Genomic DNA, 26261 nt, shown 5'->3' on the forward strand with positions numbered 1-26261 from the left:
TGTGTGATTCTTGTTTATTTGTAGATACGTCATGGAGGGTTTTTCTCCAACTGATAGAAGTAGTTGGGTCATGACACCCACTTTATAAATGGGGTAAACTATTTTATGGACTTTGTTGGAAAAAACTACCATAACAAGCTTTTAATGTCATGTCCTTGTCGTGTGTGTAAAAATGGAGGGAAAGCAAAAACCTACGAACTTATGAGGCATCACATCTATAAAAACCGATTCGACCCAACATATTTAAACTAGATATTTCATGGTGAAGAAAGACATGATCTGAATGTGGAGTCCCATGGGAACTTTAATCTGCATGAGATGAATATAAATGATGCATTTACTATCGTGGTTGAAGAATTTGGTGGTGAAGAGTTAGATTCATTTCTTGGAGGTCTCGAAGTTGATAATGAAGAGGCACCGGGCTTTGATGATGTTGAATCGGTATTGTCAGATAAGAACTTTGAAGAGGCCATGAATGCTTTGTACCCTGGTTGCAAGAATTTCACTGTCTTAAGGTTTGTCATAAAGTTGTTTAGAATCAAAGTTACACGTGGGTGGTCTGACATAAGTTTTACCGAGTTGCTTCAGTTAGTTAAGGCAGTGTTACTGACGGATAATAAAGTTCCGAAAGACACGTATCAATCTGAAAAATTAGTTATGGAGTTGGGGCTAACTTATGAGAAGATCGATGCATGCCCAAATGATTGTATTTTATATTGGGGGAAGAAAAATGAATTGTTGCAAGAATGTCCTACTTGTAAGGTGTCGAGATATAAAATTGCAACAATTGAGGAGAGAAAAAACCGTGTAAGACTACCTGCAAAGCAGTTATGGTACTTTCCAATTGGGGATAGGTTGAAGAGAATGTACGGTGTCGGTTGGGTAGCCAAAGCTATGTGTTGGCATTCCACAAATAGATTGGGGGATGGTGAGTTGGGTCACCCAGTTGACTCATCATCTTGGACACACATTGATAGGACATACCCAAGCTTTTCTTCCGAGCCACGTAATGTTCGATTGGGCCTTGCCACTGATGGGTTCAACCCTTTTGGAATGCAAAGCACATCATATAGTTCTTGGCCAGTGATGTGTGTCACATATAAGCTCCCTCCCTGGCTATGTATGAAACCATAATTCACTATGCTAGCACTGCTCATTGAGGGACGACGACAACCTCAGAATGATATAGATATTTATTTACAGCCGTTGGTCCATGAATTGCAATCCTTGTGGGATAAAGGAGTGCTAGTCAAAGATGCTAATAGGGGTGATGTGTTCAATATGCGTGCAGTTCTGTTATGGACAATTCACAACTTCCCAGCTTTTGGGAACATCTCTGGATGCAGGACTAAGGAGAGATATCTTGTCCCCCTTGTGGTCTAAATACATTTACTGTGAGACTTGTTCATGGGAGAAAAAATGTTTACCTTGGTCATAGACAATTTTTGCCGCAATTAGATCCAAATAGACTTGATGTGAGAGAATCTACTTTCAACAAGGAAGAAGAGCTCAAGTCACAACACCTGCGTTTGTCTGGGGAGAAGGTTAAAAAGTTAACTCAAAATCTCAAAGTGAAATGGGGAAAGTACAAGAAAAGGAAACGGGGAGGTGGTGACTCCGAGGATGAGGAAGATATCGATGGGGAAGATGTGGACAGTGATTCTAGTTTTCTAAAGCAGTCAATATTTTCTAAACTTCTTCCATATTGGGAAGAACTCCCCGTTCCTCATAATATTGATATGATGCACACTGAGAAGAATGTATGTGAAATTCTTATTGCTTTGATGTTGGATATGAAAAAAACCAAAGATGATCTCAATGCACGCAAAGACTTGAAACTTTTGGGGATAAAGAAGAAGTATTGGGTGACAGACAATAATCGTAAAAAGCGTGGAGTGTTCTGTCTTACACCTGTCGAGAAGTCTTTATTTTTTACCACCTTAAGAAACATGCGCGCACCACTACACCAAAACATCTTTTTTGTGACGCCTATTTGGCGTCATAAATAATATTTGTGACGCCAAATAGGCATCACAATTTAGGCGTCTCAATTTGCATCACAAAAATTTATGACGGCATATTGGCGTCAGTAATTTGTGACGGCATTTTGGCGTCAGTAATTTTGTGACGGTATTTTGAATTTGTGACGGCATTTTGGCGTCAGTAATTTTGTGAAGGTATTTTGAATTTGTGACAGCATTTTGGCGTCAGTAATTTTGTGAGGGCATTATGAATTTGTGACGGCATTATGGCGTCACTAATCATATTTTCGTTTTGCTTTTTAAAAAAACATAATAATGCACCTGCTGCCATATATTTAGAAACTACTTGCAAATGCTATAATCACTACTATACAATTGTTTCCATCCACATCTGATTACCACGTCACACAAATAAAAGAATAAATCTTGTATTAAAAATATTTAATATATATAACATTGTATTCTCAACAAACAATATAATTGTAACCTTGCTACATACGTAGTCCCACATAGTAAATTTCATTCAACAATTGTATTAACACGCCTACACTTACAAAGAACCAGTTCTAACATTTACAAAGAACCAGTGGACAACGATTTATAAAACGACAAGAAAGACTAGCCCACCATAGTTTGTCTTCATAGCCTTCCTTTGAACTTCTCTCAGCCAAGCTTAATGTAGGCTCACTGCAGATTCTAACATTGAAGAATTGACTATATACATACTGCCTTGTAACAAACTTGAATTGCAGAAGAAGCTTTACAGATCAAAGCTTCTCTCCTTTACGGTTGAAGACTGCATCAAAATATCAAGCTTTTTCGCATTAGTGGGCAGAGACCAACCGTTTTACCTTATTTGCATCCTAAAGCCCTGGATTTGTAAGACGGGTAATCTGGGTCAAGAGAGAAGAAAGAACAATGAATATGAATAGTAATGAAATGATCAATAAGGGCTAGTACAGAAAAATAGAAAACAGACTTAGTATGAAGCCAACATAAGAATATACCTGATTTTTGAGATCTGAATGGATATCAAATGCAGGCTACAAAACGAAGATGAACAAAAATATTAGTCTTCAAATCTAAATATTTCAAAATTAAAGCATTCTTCTAATGTCAGGAGAAAAGGATTGTTTATAGAATTTGGCAATGACAGCACGTACCTGAGGAAAAACAAAATCATGGTAAGCATCTAGTAAAGATGGTACAAGAACCACTCGAGCAACATAACCCATATATTTAGCATAATCTTGTAACTGAATCAGACAAAAGAATAACGTGAAAGAATGCAAAACAGCTTCCATCCGAGAGTTTAAAAAACTTGTAAGACTTTGTAAGTCTAAACCTACTTTGCCCTAACTAAGGCACAGTACACAATATGATACTTGTAACAAAAAATCTAAACTTTAAGCAACAGTAGCTATTTAATGATAATAAGAGGATTACCATCAAGCCTTTCAACCGCTTTCTGAGAGTCTTCGCTATACTTGTACTGAACAAACGCAAGTCCACGTGAATCTCCAGTCCTAATTCTAATGAAAAACAAAATTAAATTAACAACAAATTTATGGATTAACAACTGCCACGCCCCTACAAGAAGATTAAATTAAAACTCATATTACAGGTTATAAAGTCAACATGTTTAGCAGTTCCATGGTAGCCGCGAGGGCGCAAAAACAACAACACCCAAAGAGCGACGCACGACTCCATCCAACAAAGACCAAACCGTGCTAGAGCAGGCAGCAGTAACACACACTCCATCCAGCAGCAACAACACCACACCGCACATCACCACACTCACAAACTACCACCTGCACACACTCTCACATACACCACACTACCAACACTTGCCAGCACACAATCACACCACATGCCAGCAGCACCACCACACTATGAACACACCACCACAGTATCAGCAAGTTGGTATGGATCCATCTTGTACGAGTGCAAGTCGGTACAAGATCAGATTAAACAAAAAGTTATTATAAAGTATAATAAGCCCTATCCAATTCTACTACTTGACTAGGCATTTGGTAGAGCGTAGTGAGCATTCCTTGGCCTTTCGGAAGTAGTTTAGTAAGCAACGATACACCAAACGGTTAGAATACTCACCAATTTGTTGATCCTGAGTGCTTATGCCTTTTTTTTCGTCGAATGGGCTTGTGTTAACCTAGCAACAATAAAAAAATCGAGAATAGTAAAATCTCTTTTGTAAATAAATTGAAAGGTTACTCAATTGCCTCAAAAAATAAAACACAAAAATCAAAATATCAAGTGATATATGCAGGAGAGACAAATTATAAGTGGTGGACTTATAAACAGCTGCGAGTTTGCGTTGACTACTCTGTCCGCTAGCAAACGTTAACACATGCATGCGGTTCAATTTGCATTGAACAAATAAGCATAACCCAATATATTGAGATCAGACAACTTATCTAGCTTGGTATAAAATGAAGATGAATGTACTAAATCCAAAAATGGAGGGAAAGAAGATACTAATCCATGTTGTCTTAGAAATTCATTGTTGAATCAATATAATTACAGTGTGTGGTGTTCCATACCAACTTACCCTTTACTAGCTACCTGGTGGAAATCAGAACTTAAAACAAGTAATTGACGTAAACATGAAAACAAAATAATCAAAATCATACATTAAAAGATACTTATCTTGTTGATGGTTGCTCTGTAGGAAATAGCTAGGAAAATGAATGTCCATGCGTCCCCACTTCTCTCTTTTGTGACTCAATTAAGATTCCTTCCTACTGAGAATCCCCCACTTCGAGAAAAATGGTAAGCATCCTCTTCAAGATAAATTGTGGCATGTTCAGGGAAGAGGTGGCGTCCCTACTTCTGAAGTCGTTGCTTGTTCGAGAGAACCCAAAAAGGTGCATGCATGCATAGTACAAAATATTAGGATATGGATACTTATCGATATTCAATTTCTGGATATGTATCGTGGATATATCCCCTTCTTTGGGGATATTTGACATTGTTTCACATGCAAATATCCAAAATATCGTGGATATTGTGGATATTTCTTGATATATCATGATACATTATTTATATTTATTTGAAATATAATGGTAAATATTAAATAAAACTGTTATATACACAAAATATCGCCAAATATCACAATTATCGTCGAAATATTACCGACATTTATAGTCATATATATCTTTGAACATATCGTGATATTTATATATCTTTCTCTGAAATCTGGATAGATATCCCCAAATATCGCGATATATGGGGATATTTTGTACTATGCATGTATGAGTACCAATTCTTTGAGAAGTATTTTTCTGTTCGTCCTTTTCCCATCATATTTCCAGGAGTTTCATTCCTTTTAGCCGCCCCCACCATTAATTAAATGTTTGTACAGTGGAGATTGGAATGACATGACATCATTGGTATCGTCCTTTTCTCCCAAGCTAATTTCTCCTTGGCTAGACTTTAAGCTAATTACTTAAATGGTTGACGTTGGAAGGCCCTCCCCTTCTCTCTGCAGCTATAGTAGTGCAAAAAAATGACAAGTCTAACTTTCAACAATGGTAGTGCAGTAAGTCTAACTTGGAAACCAACTATTATAAACAAACTCATTCAGCAAGAAAATTATAAACCCTAGAAAACGAAATCAAGAATTGCAAACCCAAAAACCAAAATCGCGAAAAAAAAAAATAACTAATTTTTATTGAAATTGAACTTAAAAGATCGGAAAGATGGTACCTTTGTTTAAGATGAACAACCTACCTCCTTCAATTCACTTTCATTGAAATTTGGGGAAGATGAACAAAAAAGAGAGTGGAATTCGAATAGATTGAGAAAAGTGGACAAGAGGTTTCTCTCTGCCATGTTGAGAAGAAAAAGAGTTGAGGTCGAGAAGAAATCGCAAAGATTGGAAAGAAGTTGACGCCTCATCTGTGGCATATGCCAAACACGTGACTCTGATCCTTATTGAAGTGATACCTCATTGCCGTCACTATATTTTCAATAACTTTCGTAAATAAAGTAAAACTAATTTTTTGACTTATTGTGACGCCAAACAACATTACTGACGCACTTCGACGTCACAAATTTTCTGACGCCTTTTTGGTGTCACAAATTGAGAAAAGCCCCTGTCACAAAAAAGATGTTATGGTGTAGTGGCGTACTTGTTGGTTTTAGTAGCAATTGGAGGATTATTGTCAAGGAGGGATCCATGGAACTCAAAGGGATGAAGTCTCATAACTATCACATTCTAATGCAACATTTGCTTCTTGTATTGATCCAACACCTATATAAAGATCGGAACGAGGCCCGGGCTGTTATATTGAGTTTTTGTACTTTTTTTCGTGCTTTATGCTTGAGGAGAATTGATGTTGATTCTTTGGTTATACTTGAGATGGGTATGGCTAGAACCTTATGTGAGCTTGAGAAGATGTGTCTTCCGGCGCTTTTTGTCATAATGATGCATCTTCCCATTCATTTAGCCTATGAGGCCCGCGTGTTAGGACTAATGTTCTATCGGTGGATGTATGTCTTTGAAAGGTATACTTAGGTAAAAAACTTTTCACATGATTATTTGGTTTTATTTCTCATACTTTCTATTTAAGTTTTGTTATTTAAAGGTTAATGAAGCAGTACAAGGATTATGTTACGAATAAAGCATGTCTAGAAGGTTGCATTGCTGAGCGATACTTGAAGGAGGAGACAATGATATACTGTGGAGGATACGAAGGAGAGGGTGGCCTCCTTCAAAAGCTAGAAGAGTGCACCAAGGGTTTTGAAGTAACAATGCCTCATGGTTTGCTCAATGAAGTTGACGAAGTAGGTCCTCTTGGTCCATGTAAACGTTATCTTTTAGAGGGTGTTGAGTGGGAGCAAGCACGTAAGTGGATATTGAAAAGTCATCCAAAGTATGAAATGTGGGAGAAGTAAATCTATTGTAGTTTACGTGTATGTATTTTTCAGTTACCAAATAGATATTTTTATATTATTTATTGTGCTTTTATTAATGATATTGAACAGAGAGTACAATAACTTCCTCGAGGTCTGCAAGAGAAACACAGGAAGAAAGTCTGGCCAGTTCAAAGTACCTGAAAAAGAGGAGTTCATGCCATGGTTAAGGAGATAACTTGATGTTCAAAACCTGAAAGATGACGAGCTTATATAAATAGCAAGGGGACCAGCATGTTTTTCCATAACATATGAGAAGTATGCAGTCAATGGTTTTTTATTTGTCACCAAAGATTATGAGTTGACTAGAAGAAACCAAAACAGTGGAGTTTGTACCAAGTGCCCAACTACCTTTGGCTCTAGTGTTATGGATAAAAATCCTATAGAAGCATCTACTGAATACTACGGCGTTCTTAAGAAAATTGGTCAATTGGAGTACCAAAATACTTATTACAAACCAGTGTTATTCAAGTGCAATTGGGTTAAGCTCCCAAACGGTGTGAAGGTGAATAACGAGTTAAAACTGTTGTTGGTCAATCTATCCAATATGCTTGGTTCATCCCAAATGAATGACAAGCCATTGATTCTTACTGAGCATGTATCCTAGGTCTTTTACTCTAAAGACCCAGTGAATCTTGATTGGCATGTGGTTATTGAGGTTCCAAGAAGGGTTTACTCTGATCTCGACTCAACCAGAGTAGTGTCAGAAAATATATCTGTGGATGAATCGTTCGCGAGGCCCATCATTCCAGAATGTATGGAGGATGAGTTGATCTTTAATGAAGAGAATATGGTTTCTGCTATTGAGGTTATCAACCGAGTAAAAAGACCTAGAAAGAAATGACATGTTATTTTATTATATAAAGTCTTTTGTTCCGAGAATTACATATTTAAACATGTTTTGCTGCTTGTTTTGAATTCATATTTAAATTAGTGGTTCATGTTTTTAAATTAGTGTTTCACGTTTTGACTAATTTCTGAATTTATTTTTTGTTATTTGTACATTGATCCTTATTGTATTGATATATTTATGAATTCATTTTTTGTTAACTGTATATGCAAGCTCTTGCTTAATTTGCAGAGTTTAGTTGTCGCTTTGTACCATGGCTAATAGAACATCCCCATATTAAGCTCAACTAGAGGACTCCCCCAACACTAACACTGCTAATTAGTTCATAATTCATGATTATCTGATTAAGTTAATTATTTCCATTTCATCCTTGTATAACATCATCAATTTTTGCATTATCAGGTGGGTCTGCTACTTCACGACCCCGCTCAGATAGCACTAGATGTCTTACTCTACCTATATCTGATCATTTGGAATAGGGGCAGAGAATTGAACTTTGGCTTAATATCTATAACCAACCTGATTTTCCTGAAGAAGGTGTCAGTAGGCTATCTAGTGAAGCTGCTCGCCTTGCGGACCGTGGGATCCCATGCTTCTATAAGGATTGGCCAACTATGATGAAAGTTAGTAAGGGAACTCACTATAACAACATCATTAAAAGCTTGAACAACACTTTTGTATTTGTTAATGGTGATGAAGACAAGGGGGTGGACTGTAAGTATGTTCGGGATAAAGTCATGGCCGCTTGGAGGAGCCACAAGGGTGAACTGAAAAAGAAATATGTTGCTGGTAAGGATCCAGAAATTGTGAAAATGAAGGCACCAGACGAAGTCCCTTTGGAGGATTGGAAAGCTTTTGTGAATCATTGTCATTCAAATGAATTTAAGGAACTATACAGAATGACACTTATACCACTGTTTTTAAGTGTGGTATAAATATATTTACCACTGTTATACAACCGTGACAATAGGTGGTGTGGTATATAATAATAGCAAAACTGTGGTATATATGTTTAACGGATACCACGGTTTTTCAAAGAACCGTGGTTTGTATGCCCATTATATACCACGATTGTCAACAAAACCGTGGCATATAAGCTATTGAAACCTTGGTTTATATTAGTGTATGTGTTATAATACCGTGGTATATAGTTATACTAAACACTACGGTTTATGCCAAACCGTGGTATATATATATATTTTTAATAATAATGCTAGTAATAGTCTTCCACTTAAAAACCAAACCTGCATAACAAAATTTACACAGCCTGCCTACATACAACATTTCCATCTTCCCAACAAATTCCAAAATGTACAATAAACTATCAAACATTGCAAAAAAATATAATAATAATAATAAAAAACTTCCATTAATTTTTTGAGTGCACTAAGAAAACAAACTTCAAATTCCTTTTCATAAATTAAAAAGGTAAGACTCATAAATTAAACTGGAGGGGTCCGAACATAGCTAAAACTCATCCTCATTCGCTTCCGACTGAAACACCCCATTTTCCTGGATGAACTAAATAATATCGAGTCGAACACCGTCAAGTTCATCTTGCGTGTATGTCTCCTTCAGTTCTAAATTTGTTATCTGGATGAGTCAAAGCACAACACTAACAGATTGATTGACCGCATCTTTCTCAGTCTTACACCTGCAGAGTGGAATGCATTAAACAATCAGCAACTACCTAATTCTAAATTGTAATTGTAATCTAAAGGGAACTGGGAAGGAACCAAAAAGATTTAGGAATAAATATTTCAAAAAAAACACATACTTAGAAAGCGTAAAACATACAAAACTATGGCTCAGTCATGCAAAATCACGAACATGATATGATATTGATGGTAAATCTAGAGGTTGATACTGAACCAGAAGTTTAGCTTGACTTTGATTGGAAAAGTAAAGATTTCTTCGGAAAATCTCAATGTATTTTTTTCAGTCAGCAGTATTTTTACGCAACCATAACTTCATCCGCTATATTCATGGTGAGTATATCAGGATGGAGAAGTATATATTTTCACCACGTGGCATGAAATTTGTGTACGCTTATTGGAGCATTTTAAGAAAACTTAGAAGCAGGGGGTTTTCCTTTTTTCAGAAACACAGAGCGACAAAGGACCATAAGTTTTGTCCTTAGCTTACCAAACACAGCCTTACATATCATATATAAGTTAGTAGAGATTCGTCTATGAGTTTGAGAGAACAACACGTAACATTCAACTTTGCTAGAGGCATACATTTTCCCTTGACAAAACCTCAGATAATCATGGAGTCATGGAGAGATGACAGAGTAACTTAGTTGTAGAGACCCAGAGGACAAATAGAGAAGAACGGACACATACCTATTGCACTGCGACCGTGATCAATGCATAGTTGTGGTTGCTGCAGTTTGTGCACATCCAATCTCCATCACGCCATTGCTTTGCTCTCACACAGAGAAAAGATGCATCACAAAATCAAAATTTTGAAATATACATGCCCCGCACATGATTTAGAAATTAAACGTAAAATACCTATCACACTTCTTCTATATGAGTCTACAAACAATACAATTGTGTAAAACTTTAACAAATTGGGAAGGCTGCATAATGGAAATTGTTTTATGCACTGCAACACTGGAGCCTAGGTAATTCAAATGATTGAACGATTATTTTTTAGCCGGTTCGCCAAGACATGTAATAATCAAGCAAGAGATTTAGCTATCAGTAATGTGGTAAGACTATTGATTATTGACAACATTTAGATCCTCTACAGCTAACTTCTTAGGACTCGCGTGTACTTATTTCTTCACATTTGATTGATTTTCTTCTCCTTAATTATGGTGTTGTTTGTGGAACTGTGGTGCTGATAATTGGTAATCCAAGTTAACATAAAGCCAAAAAGTTTCATTGGCGGAGTTTAGAGCAGGTGAGCTAGCGACTCCTTTACAGTACTAAAAGGTGCGAAGTTCTCATATAAGCAAGTGACAAACTAACAACAATTTCAAATAACCTAAGCCCACCTTTCCGATGAAAGAGAACCATCCGAAAATATAGCATTTATCCCTAAAACATAAACCAGTACATATAGTAGCCTTCTAGATGGCTTATTTGGGCGATTGAAGTTCATGATTGCTCCCAGAGAGCCTCACAGACTCACGAGTCATATCCATTCTACTAATGATGTCACCACCTTTTACTACAGCCATTGAATTTGAATAAACTTAATGCAATTAGATATAAAAGCAAAGAAGATAGATGAGCAAAACTTTACGGGGCTCCCACAAACTTAAAAGTTAAAGTATTGATCGAGTTAAAATCTTTATAATTACTCTTTGGATAGCACGTCCAATAAATTGGTCGCAGAAAATAAAAAGTGAAAAAAGAGATTCCTAGATGTTTGTTTCTTTTACTGTGTTGATTGGTAAAAAATGAGTGAAAAGCCAAAAACAAAGAAACGTAAAACCAAGATTACCCTTTTCCAAGAAGTGTAGGCACCGGTGTGAGCTGTGGTAACTGCACTTGACCTTGTGAGTTCCAAGGTGTTATGGAGCTTCCATTGCGGTATGGGTAAGGTCCAGATGTTTGATCATTGCCGGGACGCCCAATATGCTCATAGCCCTAGTATGAAGGCTCTTGATTTGTCTATACTTCCAGAAATAAAGTATGTAAGAGAAACAGTCTAATTCCACAATATATAGTTTAACGTGCATTGGTAAATGATTATCTTGTACACTACATACCAGAAAATGATTGTTTATATCTCCTGCATTCAACCTCTTATTTTCCCATTCACCACAAAATTCCTCTGATGCCAATCGCTTTGTCCCATGACCTTTACAACAGGAAAAAACAATATAAATAAATTCCATGAGAGAATTGTATATTGGAAGTATAGTGGTTTCATTCAGGTATCTACACAACAGTTTTGTGATATAAAACTAGAAATATCATTAAAAAAAAGCGAAGAGACAAAAAAAGAATGGGATGTATTGCACTTACTTGGAAACATTCTGTGGACGGTTGTGTTCACCATGGAAGAGGTTGTACTTGACGGTAAAGAAGCATTGCATTTTTTACACTGGCCAAAATAACAAGATGGTATAAGAAAATATAAATCTGAAGAGAGCATGCATTGTGGAATTTGGTACAACTTGGAATAAGATGAACAAGTGTTGTTTAGAATTCTAATACATTTATGTGGAAAATATTACCTCTCCACGAGAGGAATAGTTGTGGAAACCACAATTGCATATCCAATCGCCAGTTCGCCATCCGCTAGGAATCGCAGTTTAATTAGTATTGTTTATATGAGAAAATCCCGAACCATCTTGCTTCCACCACCTAACGGCCAGGTAGCACCGGTTTGAAGTCCATATCGATCGGCACCTCCAAGCGACCAAGTAGAATTCAATGGAAGTGATTTTTGAAAAAAGAGAATTAGGTGCCATTCCCATATTCATCCTTAATCCTCCCATTGGTGCTCCTTGTGCCCGGCAAAATAATGTGCATAAGATTGAAGAGAAGCTCCGGGCATTGCAATTGCGGGCATTCTTTGCTACCTCCTTGGGTTGACCGCACTTTTGCACTTTTCTCTTGACGATAATTGTTGTTACTGCAACCTATTGATCCCATTAGCAAAAACAAACTCAACAAACATCACATCCGGCCCGAAATACGCACACCCAAACCACAAAAAACACACACACCACTCAACCCAATTGTTTACAAGTTCCCAAAAATTGATAAGTAAAACAACAACAACATGAACTAGACATAGCATCTCATTCGATTATATATTAAGGTAAGGATGAATGATGTGTCACCTGAGCAGATCCAATCACCAATGCGAGGTAGCCATTTCGAATCAGCAGGGGTTTTGTTGTCGACTAGAATTCGAGGTTGCTTACAACGGTTGCAAAAGATCTGAACGCGTAGTTTCTGTTTGTGCAGCTTCCACACTCCCAATCCCCTTCTCTCCCTTCACCCATCTCTCTCTCTCTCTCTCTCTCTTCTTTGCAATTTGAGGTAACACAATTTGAACGAGAGAGGGGAAGACCACGGACGTCTGTAGTGACGGTGGGTTTTCTCACTGTTGCGGGAATCCTAAGAGTCGTAGAACTGTAAAAGTTGTGGGGAGAGACTGAGAGAATAGCGGGAATCCAATTTGAATGAGTTTCGTACTGTGTATTTTTTTTTCCGGATATTTGACTATTTGGCATAAAGTCATAAACCACAGTAGAAAGTGGAAAATTTATATACCACTGTTTATGTTTAAGGTAGTGGGGATGTGGAGTACTCTCATGCTGGAAAAAAAACTAACCATGGTATATGGCCCAACTTATCCCACGGTTTTCATGTAACTGTGGCATATACTAGTAAACCAATGACCAAAGAAATTTCCACCGTGGTATATAAGTATTTCCCACGGTTTTTGGAAGAACCGTGGTATAAACGTTCTTATTGACCGTGGTATATGTGTCATTCTATAGTAATGTATATCTTAGACATTTTTACGATATACTATACAATATGCCCTGTCCTTACTAGCTTATAAGATGCAAAGAAAACTGTAACTTAATTTGTGTATGTTATGTAGGCATTAAGTGTGAGAAATATTCAGAACCGTGCAATACAAATTGAACCAAACTGTGGGGGGAGGACACTAGCACACATTTATCGCCATAAAATTGCAAAGGAACAAGGTGTGTCGGTGGAAGAAGTTGATTAGGGTGATATGTATGTAAAAATGCACACACTTAAAAAATTGGTACACCCCAACGATAGAGTTTGGCAGTAAGTCTTTATTTTATAAGCTCTTTTCTTGGATGCTTAGTCAATGCATCACTTATATATATATTATTTAAAAGTGTATGCTTAGTCAGTGATACATTTGTGTTATCTATATGATTTTAGAATGTTTTTATGTTTTCCATTGAATAGGATAAGATTTCTCAACATTCCCCTTTGAACTCTAACACGACATCTAACTCCAACTTTGAAGCATGCGACAATGATGTTGTGATAGAGTTATGAATTCATACTTTGCTCAATTTTTTTTTATTCCTTGAATTAAAACCTCCAAGTACATAGGTTGTTGGTAAAGACTCAAGAGGGCGCATGCGGGTCATGGGTTCTGGTGTCTCTAAGTCTTCATTTAAGCATTTGGCTCCTTATAGGAAGAGATACTAGAAACAAATTAAGGTCACCGAGGAGTTAAAAGATCACTTTGATAAGAAAATTGATGAGCTGAAGGACTCATTTGATGAAAAAGTAAATCAGATTAATGAAACGGTGCAGAATCTTGTCCGCCAGATGCCACCCACATGTAATTCCCCTGTTGGATCCTCTTCTTATGGATCACATGATATATTCTCTCAGGTACGAATATGTATGACTTTATTTTATTCTCAAAGTAATAGTAAAATTTAATGGTTTGCGTATTTGAACTTTTAACTAATGTTATTTTATTTTATTTTTTATCTAGTTTTGTAGGGACCGGATTACATGAATGGTGAAGTCAATGTGAGAGCCTTTTGGCCCTTGAGAAAGGTTGCATCTTGGAGGGCGAAACAAGTTGATCCAACATTTAACATTGGAGATAGAACTTTGGGGGATGGAAAATTCTTGGTTTACATTGAGGCGATTACTGTAGGTTCTTGTGAATTGCCTGAGCCCTATAATCACTTTTGTACCCTTGGTCAAGTTGGGCAGGGAAATGTTATTTGGCCTAAGGAATTTCTACAGTTTCCCCCCTCATTGTTAAATGCCATTTCTCCTCTTTTAGTAGACACATAGTGTCATTTTCATCTTGGACTTGGAAGTATTTTATTTTGTATTAGTCAAGTCAGGATTTTGGACGTGTTACTTTGCTTTCTGGATACGTTGTTTTGTTATGGAGACTTCCGATGTGTTCTTTTATTTTATGGATATTTTGGTTGTGTTATATGTTGGATGAGCTTGTTTTATAGATATTTTTGTTGTGCTATATGTGGTACTTGCAATTGTGTGGTTGTGTGTTTACTTTTTTAGGTGGCGGGATTCATTGTACTAATCTAACCCTTTTTTAGCTCTGCCAAAGCAAACTAGATATTTGCATTGCTGGTCCCAAGCCCAGATAAAGGAGGAGGGAAAAGGTGGAACTAATTGGTTTTTGCAGGTTATAAAGTGAGAGCAGCCTCACCTATCCCTTGAAGCACAAGAATATGCATATTTAGTTTCCGAGTTGAATAAGATAGTGTCTGCAATTCAAGTGTTTGGTAAGTTATTGCCTATAGCTGTGTTACTTTGACACTTATCCATTTTTTTTCTTCTAACGAACACTGAATTTCTTGAAGGTGAGAATTGTTCGTAGCTTGAGAGGTTTAAGTTTTCTAGAGGTTCTTCTTGGAATCCAGAAAATTATAACCAGTCCGTGATGTGGAGATGGGAATTTTCTGCAGGCCAGTCACTTCATCACTTGTGAGTGGTGCATCTCTTCTGTATGTTTTTCCTTTGAAATTTACTTTAAAGTAGTAACTTTATGGGCAGGTTCCACTGTCTGCTCGGATGCAATCACCATATTTTTTAGATTTGTTCTCTGTGGGTTCATTCTTCTGGAAAGTTGAATTTGGGATTTAACACTTTCTAATTTTCCCCATGGTGTATGTATAGAATGATACTCCAGAATGTGTAAAACCTTTCAAAGCTAATCCTGCAAAGCAAGAAAGGTTTGAGTAGTTTCTTAAGGAGAAGTACCATGGAGGATTTCGCTCTACCAAGTCTGGAAGAAATAGTAAAATGTCAGAATCTGCTCGTGCACGTGAGATTTGGACTTTGAGGTCGCTAATGGTGAGGCAATTGAGAAAGGAAAGCAGGATTCATCAAATGTATTATTTCCTAACCAGGAGTTGGCGGAGATGTTAGCATCTGCAAGTCTGCAATTCACTTCTGGTGGTCTAGAGGTAGGTATTTTGCTATAGGTGTACATTTTACAAAGATTTGCAAGTCCAGACTTTGGATCTTCATTCACTTTTTATCAAAAATTATTGTGTGCAGGAAGAAAAAGTTTCTAAAGTTGAGGAATAGATACGGAGCAAGATGTATCCTAAGCGGGACGAATATCAGTGGAGATCGTCACCCCTTTTATGCAAACGTTTTGATATTGTTGATCCATACATGGGAAAGGTACCAAATGTTGTTTCCTTTCATGAATTTTGGTTCTGTTTCTTTTATGTTAGTTAGTTGTTCAAGAATTGGCGATGTCGGGTTACTTTCGATTCTTAAAGACTTTCTTATAGTAATCTGTTTTCCTTGGTTGATTTATCCAAGACTATGGTGAGGCCGTCAATGAACTGATCTAATCCATAAATTTTAGCTCGAATAGCAGCTGACTAACCATCTAGCTTCAATTCTTTTCATTTTTATTATATTGAAATGTTCATGTCATTTACTTTGAAGTTTGAACAAGTAAGATTGGTTGAAGGAAAACTAAACAAGGTAGACTGTTGCTATGTGTTTTATGCTGATAAAGAAAACAATAAAGAGACAAGGACATAATAACAGGTAATAACCAAGGTGCAGATTAGGTTGTCCTTAAGGAAAGATTTCACCCCTTCCAATGGTGCAGAAAGGCAACAGTGGCATCTTCCTCACAGGATTCAATGGTTAACAGCAGTTTGACTTTGCACTAGAACAAACTACCCTCTAGAACAGCAGTATAACTCTCTCTGGCGGCTGACAGTAAGAAGAGAAGAAGAATAGGATGGGGTCGAGTTCTGTTTCTCTGAAGGTGTGAGTTGCTATTTTCTGGGGATGCTCTATATAGACGTAAGGTCCTGTATTTATAGAGGTAAGGTGGTCGGTTCTAGATAGGATAAGGACTCACACTTCCACTCTAAGTTGGTTTCAAACTCTAAAGAGATAAAGACTCATCCTCAACAGATAAGTAAGAATAAACCAACTAGAGATAGGACACCGAAACTAGTATTAAGAAATACTCTTAGAGATTCCAACAATCCCCCACTATTTCAAAATACTAATAGTCCCCCACTATTATGGAATAGGATATTACAAAAGAAATGGGTTAACGAAGTGCCAGAGAGAAGCGAAAAAACAATGCATAAGATACTAGTGCTTTACGGGCTTGAACCAGTCATAGGATAACATGTCTTATAATACGTGAAAGTGGTGGATTAAAAAATCTTTGAACCAACATTCCCTTGTAGTAAAATAGATCACATGCACCTACACTGCTCTTTCATTATATGCCAGTTCTGCGGTGTTGCGCTTTTTGGCCCCTGCGTTGCCTGTGTTCCATGAATACTCTAGAGTACTTTCCCGAATACTCATAAGAACCGACCCAGTTCTACATTCATGTAGGTGGATATCCATCAAGTGTACATTGCAGTTAAAATATACTATCTCATTATAAAATGGACTATGGATTCCAATAAGAGTAAAATAACTCATCCTTTCTCATTGCAATTCAAGTTATACAAAGTATACAAAAATGCTATCTCGTCATAGGGTGGGACGTCTCAAAGAAAGAAAATAGCATACTAGAGTGATGAGGTAACTTGTTTTTCCCTTTGAACCTACTTCATGAGATCTCCAATCACATAGGTGGGGTTGCCGTCAGTGTTGCCCTCTATTTAAGGCAAAAGTCCCATCCCCCTTGATGTTCCAACCACTTGTCTCCTGTTAAGCGGTTTTGTCAGAGGATCGGCCAAATTTAACTCTGACCTCACATAATCTGGAGCCACAACTCCAGATTCTAGCAGCTGCTTTATAGATTGTAGTCTCAGACGGATATGCCTGCTTTTCCCATTATATAATTTGCTATTTACCTTTGCTATTGCGGCCTGACAGTCACAATGCATAGGTACAGCTGGAGGCGGTTTTGTACCAATAGGAAGATCTGCCAAGAGGTTTCTAAGCCACTCAGCCTAAACACTTGCTTTATCTAAAGCAATAAGCTCGGACTCCATGGTTGAACGAGCTATCAAGGTCTGCTTAAAAGATTTCCAAGCGACTGCAACTCCACCTAGGGTGAAAATATAACCACTAGTGGACTTGATATCATGAGAATCAGATATCCAGTTTGCATCACAATAACCTTCTATCACAGGTGGAGTTTGTCTAAACCGTATGCCATAATTCATTGTTCCTCTCAAGTACTCGGCTAGTCTCTCTAACGCAATCCAATGTTCTTTGCTAGGACAATGAGTGTATCTGCTCAACCTGCTAACTGCATAAGCAATGTCAGGTCTAGTGTAATTCATCAAGTACATGAGACTACCAATAATTTGGGCATATCTAGACTGAAAGACACTATGTTGAGCATTTTTATGAAGTTCACTAGTTGCCTCATAAGGTGTCGACACAGGCTTACTATCATAAAAGTTAAACGTCTTCAAAAATTTCTCAACATAATGCTCTTGTGAAAGCGTATAGCCATCACTGTTTCTGATGATTTTGATTCCAAGAATCACATCAGCTTCTCCCAAATCCTTCATTTCAAATTGGGAGGATAAGAACATCTTGGTGTTTCTCACAACATCAAGGCTAGGACTCATGATTAACATATCATCCACATATAGACAGATAATCACATATGTATTCACTTCAAAAGATTTAAAGTAAATTCATTTATCAGCATCATTTATTTGATATCTATTGGACATCATGACACTGTCAAACTTTTCATACCATTGTTTTGGCGCTTGTTTCAACCCATATAAAGACTTAACTAACTTTCATACCTTTTGCTCATTCCCTAGTACTATAGTACCCTCTGGCTGCATCATATATATTTCTTCATCAAGATCACCATTCAAAAATGCAGTTTTTACATCCATTTGATGAATAAATAAATTATGAATAGCAGCTAGAGCCATTAGAACTCTTATAGAAGAAATCCTAGTTATAGGAGCATAAGTATCAAAATAGTCAAGGCCTTTTTTCTGGGAGAACCCCTTGACTACTAGTCTAGCCTTATATTTATCAATGGAACTATCTAGCTTCAGTTTCTATTTGAAGATCCACTTGTAACGTATAGGTTTTGCCCTAGGAGGTAGATCAACTATCTCCCATGTGTGATTAGATATAATTGAATCTAGTTCTGAATTTATAGCATCTTTCTAGAAAGGTGCATCTCGAGAACTGATTGCCTCATTATACGTCACAGGATCATCATTAAGAAGAAATGTGTAAAAGTCATCACCAAAATTGGTGGATTTTCTGTCTCTTTTACTCTTCCGAATTTCTTGTTCAGAAATTTCAAGATATGTTGATTGTTGTTCACTAGGAGCAACCAACCTCTCAATGCCAATTTTCAAAGGAAACAAATTCTCAAAGAAATCAGTATTTTTACTCTCTATAATAGTGTTACCATCGACAAGGTTATTATCAAATTTTACTACTAAAAATCTATATGCACCACTATTATGAGCATAACCAATGAACATACAATCAACAGTTCTAGGTCCCAATTTTCTCTTTTTAGGTTCGTTCACTAGAATCTTTGCAAGACACCCCCACATTTTGAAGTATTTCAGGTTAGGTACATGACCTTTCCATAATTCATATGGTGTCTTATTACCTGTTTTCTTGTTGGGTATCCTATTATGTATATGGCAAGCAGATAGGATTGCTTCCCCCCACAAGTTCGGTGAAGCTCCATAACTTACAAGCATAACATTCATCATCTCTTTTAGTGTTATGTTTTTCCGTTTGGCTACTCCATTAGACTCAGGAGAGTATGGTGGAGTAGTCTCATGAATAATGTCATTCTTGTCACAAAAGTCCTGGAAGGGGTTAGACTCATATTCTCCACCCCTGTCAGACAGAAGTCTTTTAATCTTACTGTTAAACTGGTTCTCAACTTTAGCTTTGTACTTGAGAAACATCTCACCTACCTCATGCTTGTTTCTAAGTAAATATACCATGGTGTACCTAGAGAAGTCATCTATGAATGTAATATATTAAAACTTCCTCCCTCTAGACATGGTACTTCTAAATTCACCCAAATCCGTATGAATAAGGGTTAGTAATCCAGTTTTATCTCTAGAAACAGTTATGCATGGTTTCTTTGTGGCTTTAGTCTCAACACATATCTCACATTTATCATTAGAAAAATCATAAATATCAGACAATAAACCACATGCTTTCATCCTTTTCATATACTGAACATTCACATGTCCTAGTATACCATGCCATATATTAAAAGAGTCAAGCAAGTAAGCAGAAGCAGATTCATTCTTATTAATAATAATGTTGTCAAGTACATTCAACATGAAAAGACCACTGTTATTACAATAACCTTTCCCAACAAAACCCTCATTCTTCGTCAGAACGAACTTGTCACTCTTAAATGTCACCTTGGCCCTTTTTCCCAAGATGGGACCACGAGAAATCAGATTCTGTCGAATCTCAGGAACATGCAGTACATTACTAAGTGAAAGGGTTTTCCTTGAAGTTAACTTCAAAAGAATCTTGCCTGTTCCCTCAACAGGAACAGACCTTGAGTCACCCATATAGACCTTTTCATCTTTCACTAGTATGTAGTCTGAGAAGGCTTCAACATCACCATAGACGTGGTGGGTGGCACTAGAATCTAGTACCCAGTTCTTCTTCCCAGTGGCCATGAACACTTGTGACACCACAACATCAATAATATCATCTCCCTCAACTATATTAGCATTGGGAGGATCATCAGTGTCTTTCTTGTGCACTTTGAAAAAGCCCTATGTCCAAGTTTACCCACAAACATAACAATTTCCATTGCCGCATTACCACTCCTTTTTAAAAGAAGTGCCTTTGACCTTGAAATTCTTATTTTTGTTGTACTTTACGCTTTTAGAGGTTTAGTTAGATTTGCTGGGATTACCTTCATTGATATTGGCTTTAGAATGGAATTCCTTAGACAATCCATCATCCCGAGTCTTGTTCTTTTCCTCTATGTGAATGTGAATGATCACATCCTCAAGAGTCATCTGCTTGCGCTTATGCTTCATACTATTTTTATAGTGTTTCCAAGACTCGGGGAGTTTCTCAATCAAACATCCAGCAACAAAGGTTTTGGGTAAATTAATACCCTCAGTTTTCAAATCATTAATCAGCACATAATAATCATGGATTTGAGACGTTACATCTCTATCTCTCTCATCTGGAACTTTAGAAAAGTCCCAATAGCATATTTCTGAGTACCAACATCCTCTATTATGTATTTTTTTGTTCAAACTCTCCCATATATCATGTGCATTCTTATTTGAACAATAAATATCAAAAATTTCATTGGACAAGGTACTCAAAATAGCATGACGACATACCTTATTCCCATTAAGCCAAGCAGGTTGATTTCTTTCCAAATCATTAGAACTACCCACGGGTGCTGTATCAGTGAGATACTTTGTAAGTTGAGTACATCTAGGGCTATGAATACTCTTTCTCTCCATCGCTTGAAGTGTGAACCGTTGAAGGATTCAATCTTTGACACATTGGGTAAGTTGCGAGCATTCAATAGAGGTGCATCATCTCTCATAGTCGAAGTAACTTCCATGACTCCAGAATTGGTTTCTTTGATCGGCGTGGTGTCAACTGGTGTAGACATCTTGATCTTAAGGAAAGATTTCGCCCCTTCCAATGGTGCAGAAAGGCAACCGTGGCGTCTTCCTCACAGGATTCAATGGTTAACAGTAGTTTGACTTTGCAATAGAACAAACTACCCTCTAGAACGATAGTATAACTCTCTCTGGTGGCTGACAGTTAGAAGAGTTTTGTTTCTCTGAAGGTGTGAGTTGCTGTTTTCTGGGGATGCTCTATATGGACGCAAGGTCCTGTATTTATAGAGGTAAGGTGGTCGGTTCCAGATAGGATAAGGACTCACACTTCCACTCTAAGTTGGTTTCAAACTCTAAAGAGATAAAGACTCATCCTCAAACTCTAAGTCAATATCAAACTCTAAAGAGATAAATACTCATCCTTAACAAATAAGTAAGAAGAAACCAACTAGAGATAGGACACCGAAACTAGTATTTAGAAATACTCTTAGAGATTCCAACACTATGTGCAGCCACCCCTGCTGCCAAGAGCTAGGAGTCGTATGGATTCTCTAGTCTTTACATCAGACTTTTTCAAAGCAACCAAAAGTGAAGATACTGTTCCTGCAAGTGGAAATTCCATGTTTACTGAAATTGAGATAAACAGTACTAATGTCCCAGAACATTGGTTAAGGAGGACAAGGAGTTTTTAGAGAAGAAAAGGAAGTTGCACGATCTTGAGCAGCAACTTAGCAATGCCTTTAAGCAGGTAGTTTGTCTAATCTTTACAGTTTATCCTTGTTATACATTCCTCCATTTCTATCTTCTCAATCATGTTGCTGAATCTCGTCCAAACTCAGCTATATATTGGAGGAAAAATGGAGAGATAGGGTTGGCACTCATAAACTTCCCTTCAAACAGTAATTATGGTTTCATTTACAATTATAACTTGCTTTATACGCTTTTAGATTTTGTGTGTCTTCTACAGAATGAGGCAAATTTGCAAGATAAGTGATTGACATTATTTTGGTCATGCAGAGTAAAGGGGATTAACTACAGGGTTATTCTACAAAATGAAAATCAGCTAGAGATTTCCTTCACAAGAACATGGAATTTCGCCCATAAAGGCACCCATGTTCCCTTGATTATTGAGTATAGAAAGGATGGGGAGTACAATGATCTGGCGACTATCTTTTTCAATACTCAGGTCTTCATAAGTTTCTAACAACGTTCATTCATATATTCTTTATAGAGAGTTATAGACTACGATTTGCATGCCATTTTTTCGTTAATGGCCTTTGGCTGTTTGCCTCTCTCATACTATATTTCTGAGGGAATATATGTCATTGTTGTAGAATGATGTGATACGTAATCTATTTAGTGCAAAAACATTTCACGAGTACAGTGCCCAAAGCCTACTAACATTTTTGGTATGCATCTGTTTACCCTTCTGTCAGTCTAATTACTTGATATGAGGCATATTTCCTGTGCATGAGTTGATTGATTTTGTTGACTGATAGCTTGTTTCCAGGTTACGTTTTATACTTTGGTAGTAGTAACATTTGGTACAGCTGTTCCAGCTGGTCAGTTTGTTCCCGGAATAATGATAGGGTCAACGTATGGACACCTTGTTGGCATGTTCGTGGTTAACTTTTACAAGACCTCAACATTGAAGAGGGAACATGAGTCGTCATTCTTTAGAATTGTTAGAATGGGATTGATATATTAGTTTCTTACACTCTGGAAGTATGTTAGTGTGAATAGCAATAGAGTTATTGAATCATTAATTCAAAACTAAATTTGTTGGTTATTTTTACGATAGGATAGAGAAGGCTATATAATTAAAGGTGAAAGGGACATATAAATATCATTGTGCACTCAATTGAGATATGCACTCATTAACATGTTCAATTTCTTTTATGGAACTGAGATCTTTGTCCCATTCAGGCCAGCATGACGTTATCGTTGTGCTTGCGTCTCAACATTTATATTGTATGCTATGATCAATTTGCAACCAAAATATGGGCGAATCTATATCCACTGCAGGGTATATCTGGTTTGGTCTGCTGGTTTAGGATGGTATCTGGTTTATCCATCTGTTGATTGGGGTTTAGTTGAGCCACATTTTACCTAGGTTTTTATCCTTTCATCAACAATAACTGAAAGTCAAACATCCTACTTACACACATAAACTGTCAGATCTTTAGGTTATAATGTGGTAGCTAGTAAGTTACTTTTTGTTTCGTTTATTTTTAACTTCACTGGGTGATAATCCCTTATATCATTTGGAAATGTTAAAGTTAAGTGCAGATATTATATATCGGTCTTCTTTCATCTGAAGTATTTTACATATGGCTAAAACTGTTCAAACTTACAGGTATGATTTACTTGGTGCTGCTTCTTTTCTTGGGGGTTCAATGAGGATGACAGTACGTGTTACTTTGTGTCATTATGGTTGAAATCACAAATAACTTGAAACTACTTCCTCTTATCATGCTTGTTCTTCTTATATCGAAGGTACAACTGACTAATCTACATAATCTTCCATTGTTACTTATTAGTCATTACTAGCAAATGCCATAATAAAATGTGCTATATCTTTTACTGCAACAGGCCATTGGCGATGCTTTTATCGAAGTTTATATGAAGAACATGCCCACTTGAGGGGCATACCATTGCTCGAGTCTCAACCTAAATACCACATGCAAAAAATGACAGCCAAGGAAGCATGCAAGAGACAAAAGGTTGATCCACTCTCATTTCAGACTGCATCTATTACGTCTTTCTTACTTTGTTGAATGTACTTGTATATCTTACTTTGGATATATTTTCCATGTTGAAAAGGTAGTCTCTTTTCCTCGTGTTGTTAAAGTTGTGGATTTGGTTTCTATTTTGCGGAACAACAAGCACAATGGTTTCCCGGTGAGTTTCGCATCCTCCCTTGTTTCACATCACAAAAAGACTTCCTTCGTGCTTTTCTGTAACGCATGTTTCATGTTTGCTTGCTTCCGGCTGGTAGATTATGGACAAAACGGAGAGGCACTCGTAATTGGACTCATTCTTCGGAGGTAGAACATCTTTAATTACGTTTCCTTGTTCCGCATTCAATTTGCATTTTAACCAAAAAAATGCATGAACTATATTATATTGTTTGACTAGGTGTAACCCGTGCCTTCGGCATGGAGTAATATAGTCATTTGTAGTATATCAATTTCAATTAAAGAATTTGCACTAAATAAGTTAGTGGATATAGTTAATTGACTGTGAGATAGTTAAATTAGTCAAAATTAATTTGTTGTAAAGTTGTTAGAGACAAACTATACGTTGAAATTAGTCAATTTGTTGAGATTATAGAACACGATGTTAAGCAAGACAAAATTGTTTAAAGTGATGAACTCAGTAGGATGAGAGAAGGCTTTAAGACATTTTGAAGTTTTGAGTATAAAGAAGTTTCCTATTTTTTTCTCGTTTGAAATGTATGTTTTGTGGATCATTCGAGATTTCGTTGAACTTGTGTAGTATTAACGAAACAATGCTTGGTAGACATTTCTTTTTTATATTTTTTAATGGAGGTTACACAATGTTGGATGTATAGTTAGATGAACCTATTGTTAGGAGTATATTAATTCTCTTGGAAGATGTGGATCTTGTCCATGGCTGAATGCAGGTGTTTCTAAGTCTGGGACAACGTATTGGGCCAACTGTATTTGGGAGTTTTTCTTTGTCATAAAGGTACCCAAAGGAAAACAGAAATTAAAAGTCCCATTCGAGTTGAAAAGGCCACAACAATATTGGAAAAACAATAAAATTATATTCCTTTGTTTTTTGGAAAAAACGAAACTAAAATGTATAGCTGGGTAGATATTGCATAAGATTTATTGAAATTCAGTGTTGGTGCTTATGTAATGAGGCTATATGGAGTAAAAATCAGTTTGATAACCGGGTTGCTTACCATTTATGGTCGTTAATGTGAAGGTTAGTAACAGCTTTAATTGAATGAGGTACAATAAAAGTATGATGATCAAGAGTTTTTTGAAGTGTACAATGAGGAAACAATATTTTGTGCTAGAGAGGCCTTCAAGATCCATTTCAATTGTAGTAGTTTAAAAATAATTTGAATGAGAATATGTGAGTTATTTTTTGAAATTTTTTTGTGGTAGTTATTTTTTGAAATAATTTTCGTACACAATTCTTTGAAATTTTTTTAGTTTCTAAACCAAACAATCACTGTTAGAAACAAACAAGGGTGGGTGGGTTTAATGGGACTTTGGGAAGACTAACAATACTAATGAAAACAATTCTAAACGGAACTAAGAGGGCAGCAGCGCCATTTGATAATTCATGTGCGCTGAGTCCCCAGCAGCGGCGCCATTTGATAAAAGGTAAAAAAAATACCAAAACCATATAAATAATAGTCTAGGAAGTCTCGGGAATCTGACTTTAAAAGACCCACGTTTAAAACAAATTTTTTAAACTCTGTTCTATAAAATTTGTTTGGGGGTGGGGTGTTGGTTTTTCCATCTTTGATTGCTAAACTTTCCATTTTTGTTGCTTATGCCGTTTAATCATATTTAGATTCGGGTTGACATTATCTATGAATTTAGATTTCATTTGTGCGCATAACTTATGTTATTCATGCACTTTGAGGTGTTTTCCATCTTTTTATATATCACCCACGGTTAGAATAGAGTGTTTTATGGATCATTGGATTGGAAATTCTCTCCTGATCGTTTCCATATCTCATTCGCAAAAATCGGACCGGTAATGAATCGGCAATTTTAGTTTGAAGTTGCGCGCATAAAATCGAAAATTTTCAAGATTTCGAATTGGGCTTGGGCCCAAATACCGCACGCACGTGCGCGACACGTGCGTCTCCTTCCTCACAACAAAAATAGATCGCGAGTTTTTGTTCCCAATTCCGCCATTACCAAATTTTAAACCCTAACCAAAATAAAAAATAAAAAAAGAAAACCTAAATACCACCACGCCAAAA

At 36.8% G+C, this 26261-nt stretch overlaps 1 protein-coding gene, 2 long non-coding RNA genes and 1 pseudogene across 3 annotated transcripts; 2 read left to right on the forward strand and 2 right to left on the reverse strand.

The window, feature by feature from the left end:
- The first annotated feature begins 318 nt into the window (after nt 1-318).
- LOC147508493 (uncharacterized) lies at nt 319-2233 on the forward strand. Its single transcript, XM_086597165.1, has 3 exons — nt 319-1120; nt 1459-1865; nt 2198-2233. The coding sequence occupies exons 1-3, from the start codon at nt 319-321 to the stop codon at nt 2231-2233; spliced, it is 1245 nt and encodes a 414-aa protein (XP_086453291.1).
- Nucleotides 2234-9114: 6881 nt separating this feature from the next.
- On the reverse strand, nt 9115-11376 carry LOC147508494 (uncharacterized). Its single transcript, XR_015216374.1, has 3 exons — nt 11224-11376; nt 10113-10197; nt 9115-9421 (listed from the first exon to the last, which is right to left on the reverse strand). It is a non-coding gene; the product is annotated as an uncharacterized LOC147508494 (long non-coding RNA).
- A 17-nt stretch (nt 11377-11393) lies between these two features.
- Nucleotides 11394-12799, reverse strand: LOC147508495 (uncharacterized; annotated as a pseudogene).
- Nucleotides 12800-22439: 9640 nt separating this feature from the next.
- On the forward strand, nt 22440-22929 carry LOC147508496 (uncharacterized). The gene is made up of 3 exons (XR_015216375.1): nt 22440-22475; nt 22624-22698; nt 22800-22929. It is a non-coding gene; the product is annotated as an uncharacterized LOC147508496 (long non-coding RNA).
- The last annotated feature ends 3332 nt before the right edge of the window (nt 22930-26261 follow it).

Source organism: Coptis chinensis, chromosome 3 (assembly GCF_015680905.1).
Source record: "Coptis chinensis isolate HL-2020 chromosome 3, ASM1568090v1, whole genome shotgun sequence".
Lineage (NCBI taxonomy): Eukaryota > Viridiplantae > Streptophyta > Magnoliopsida > Ranunculales > Ranunculaceae > Coptis > Coptis chinensis.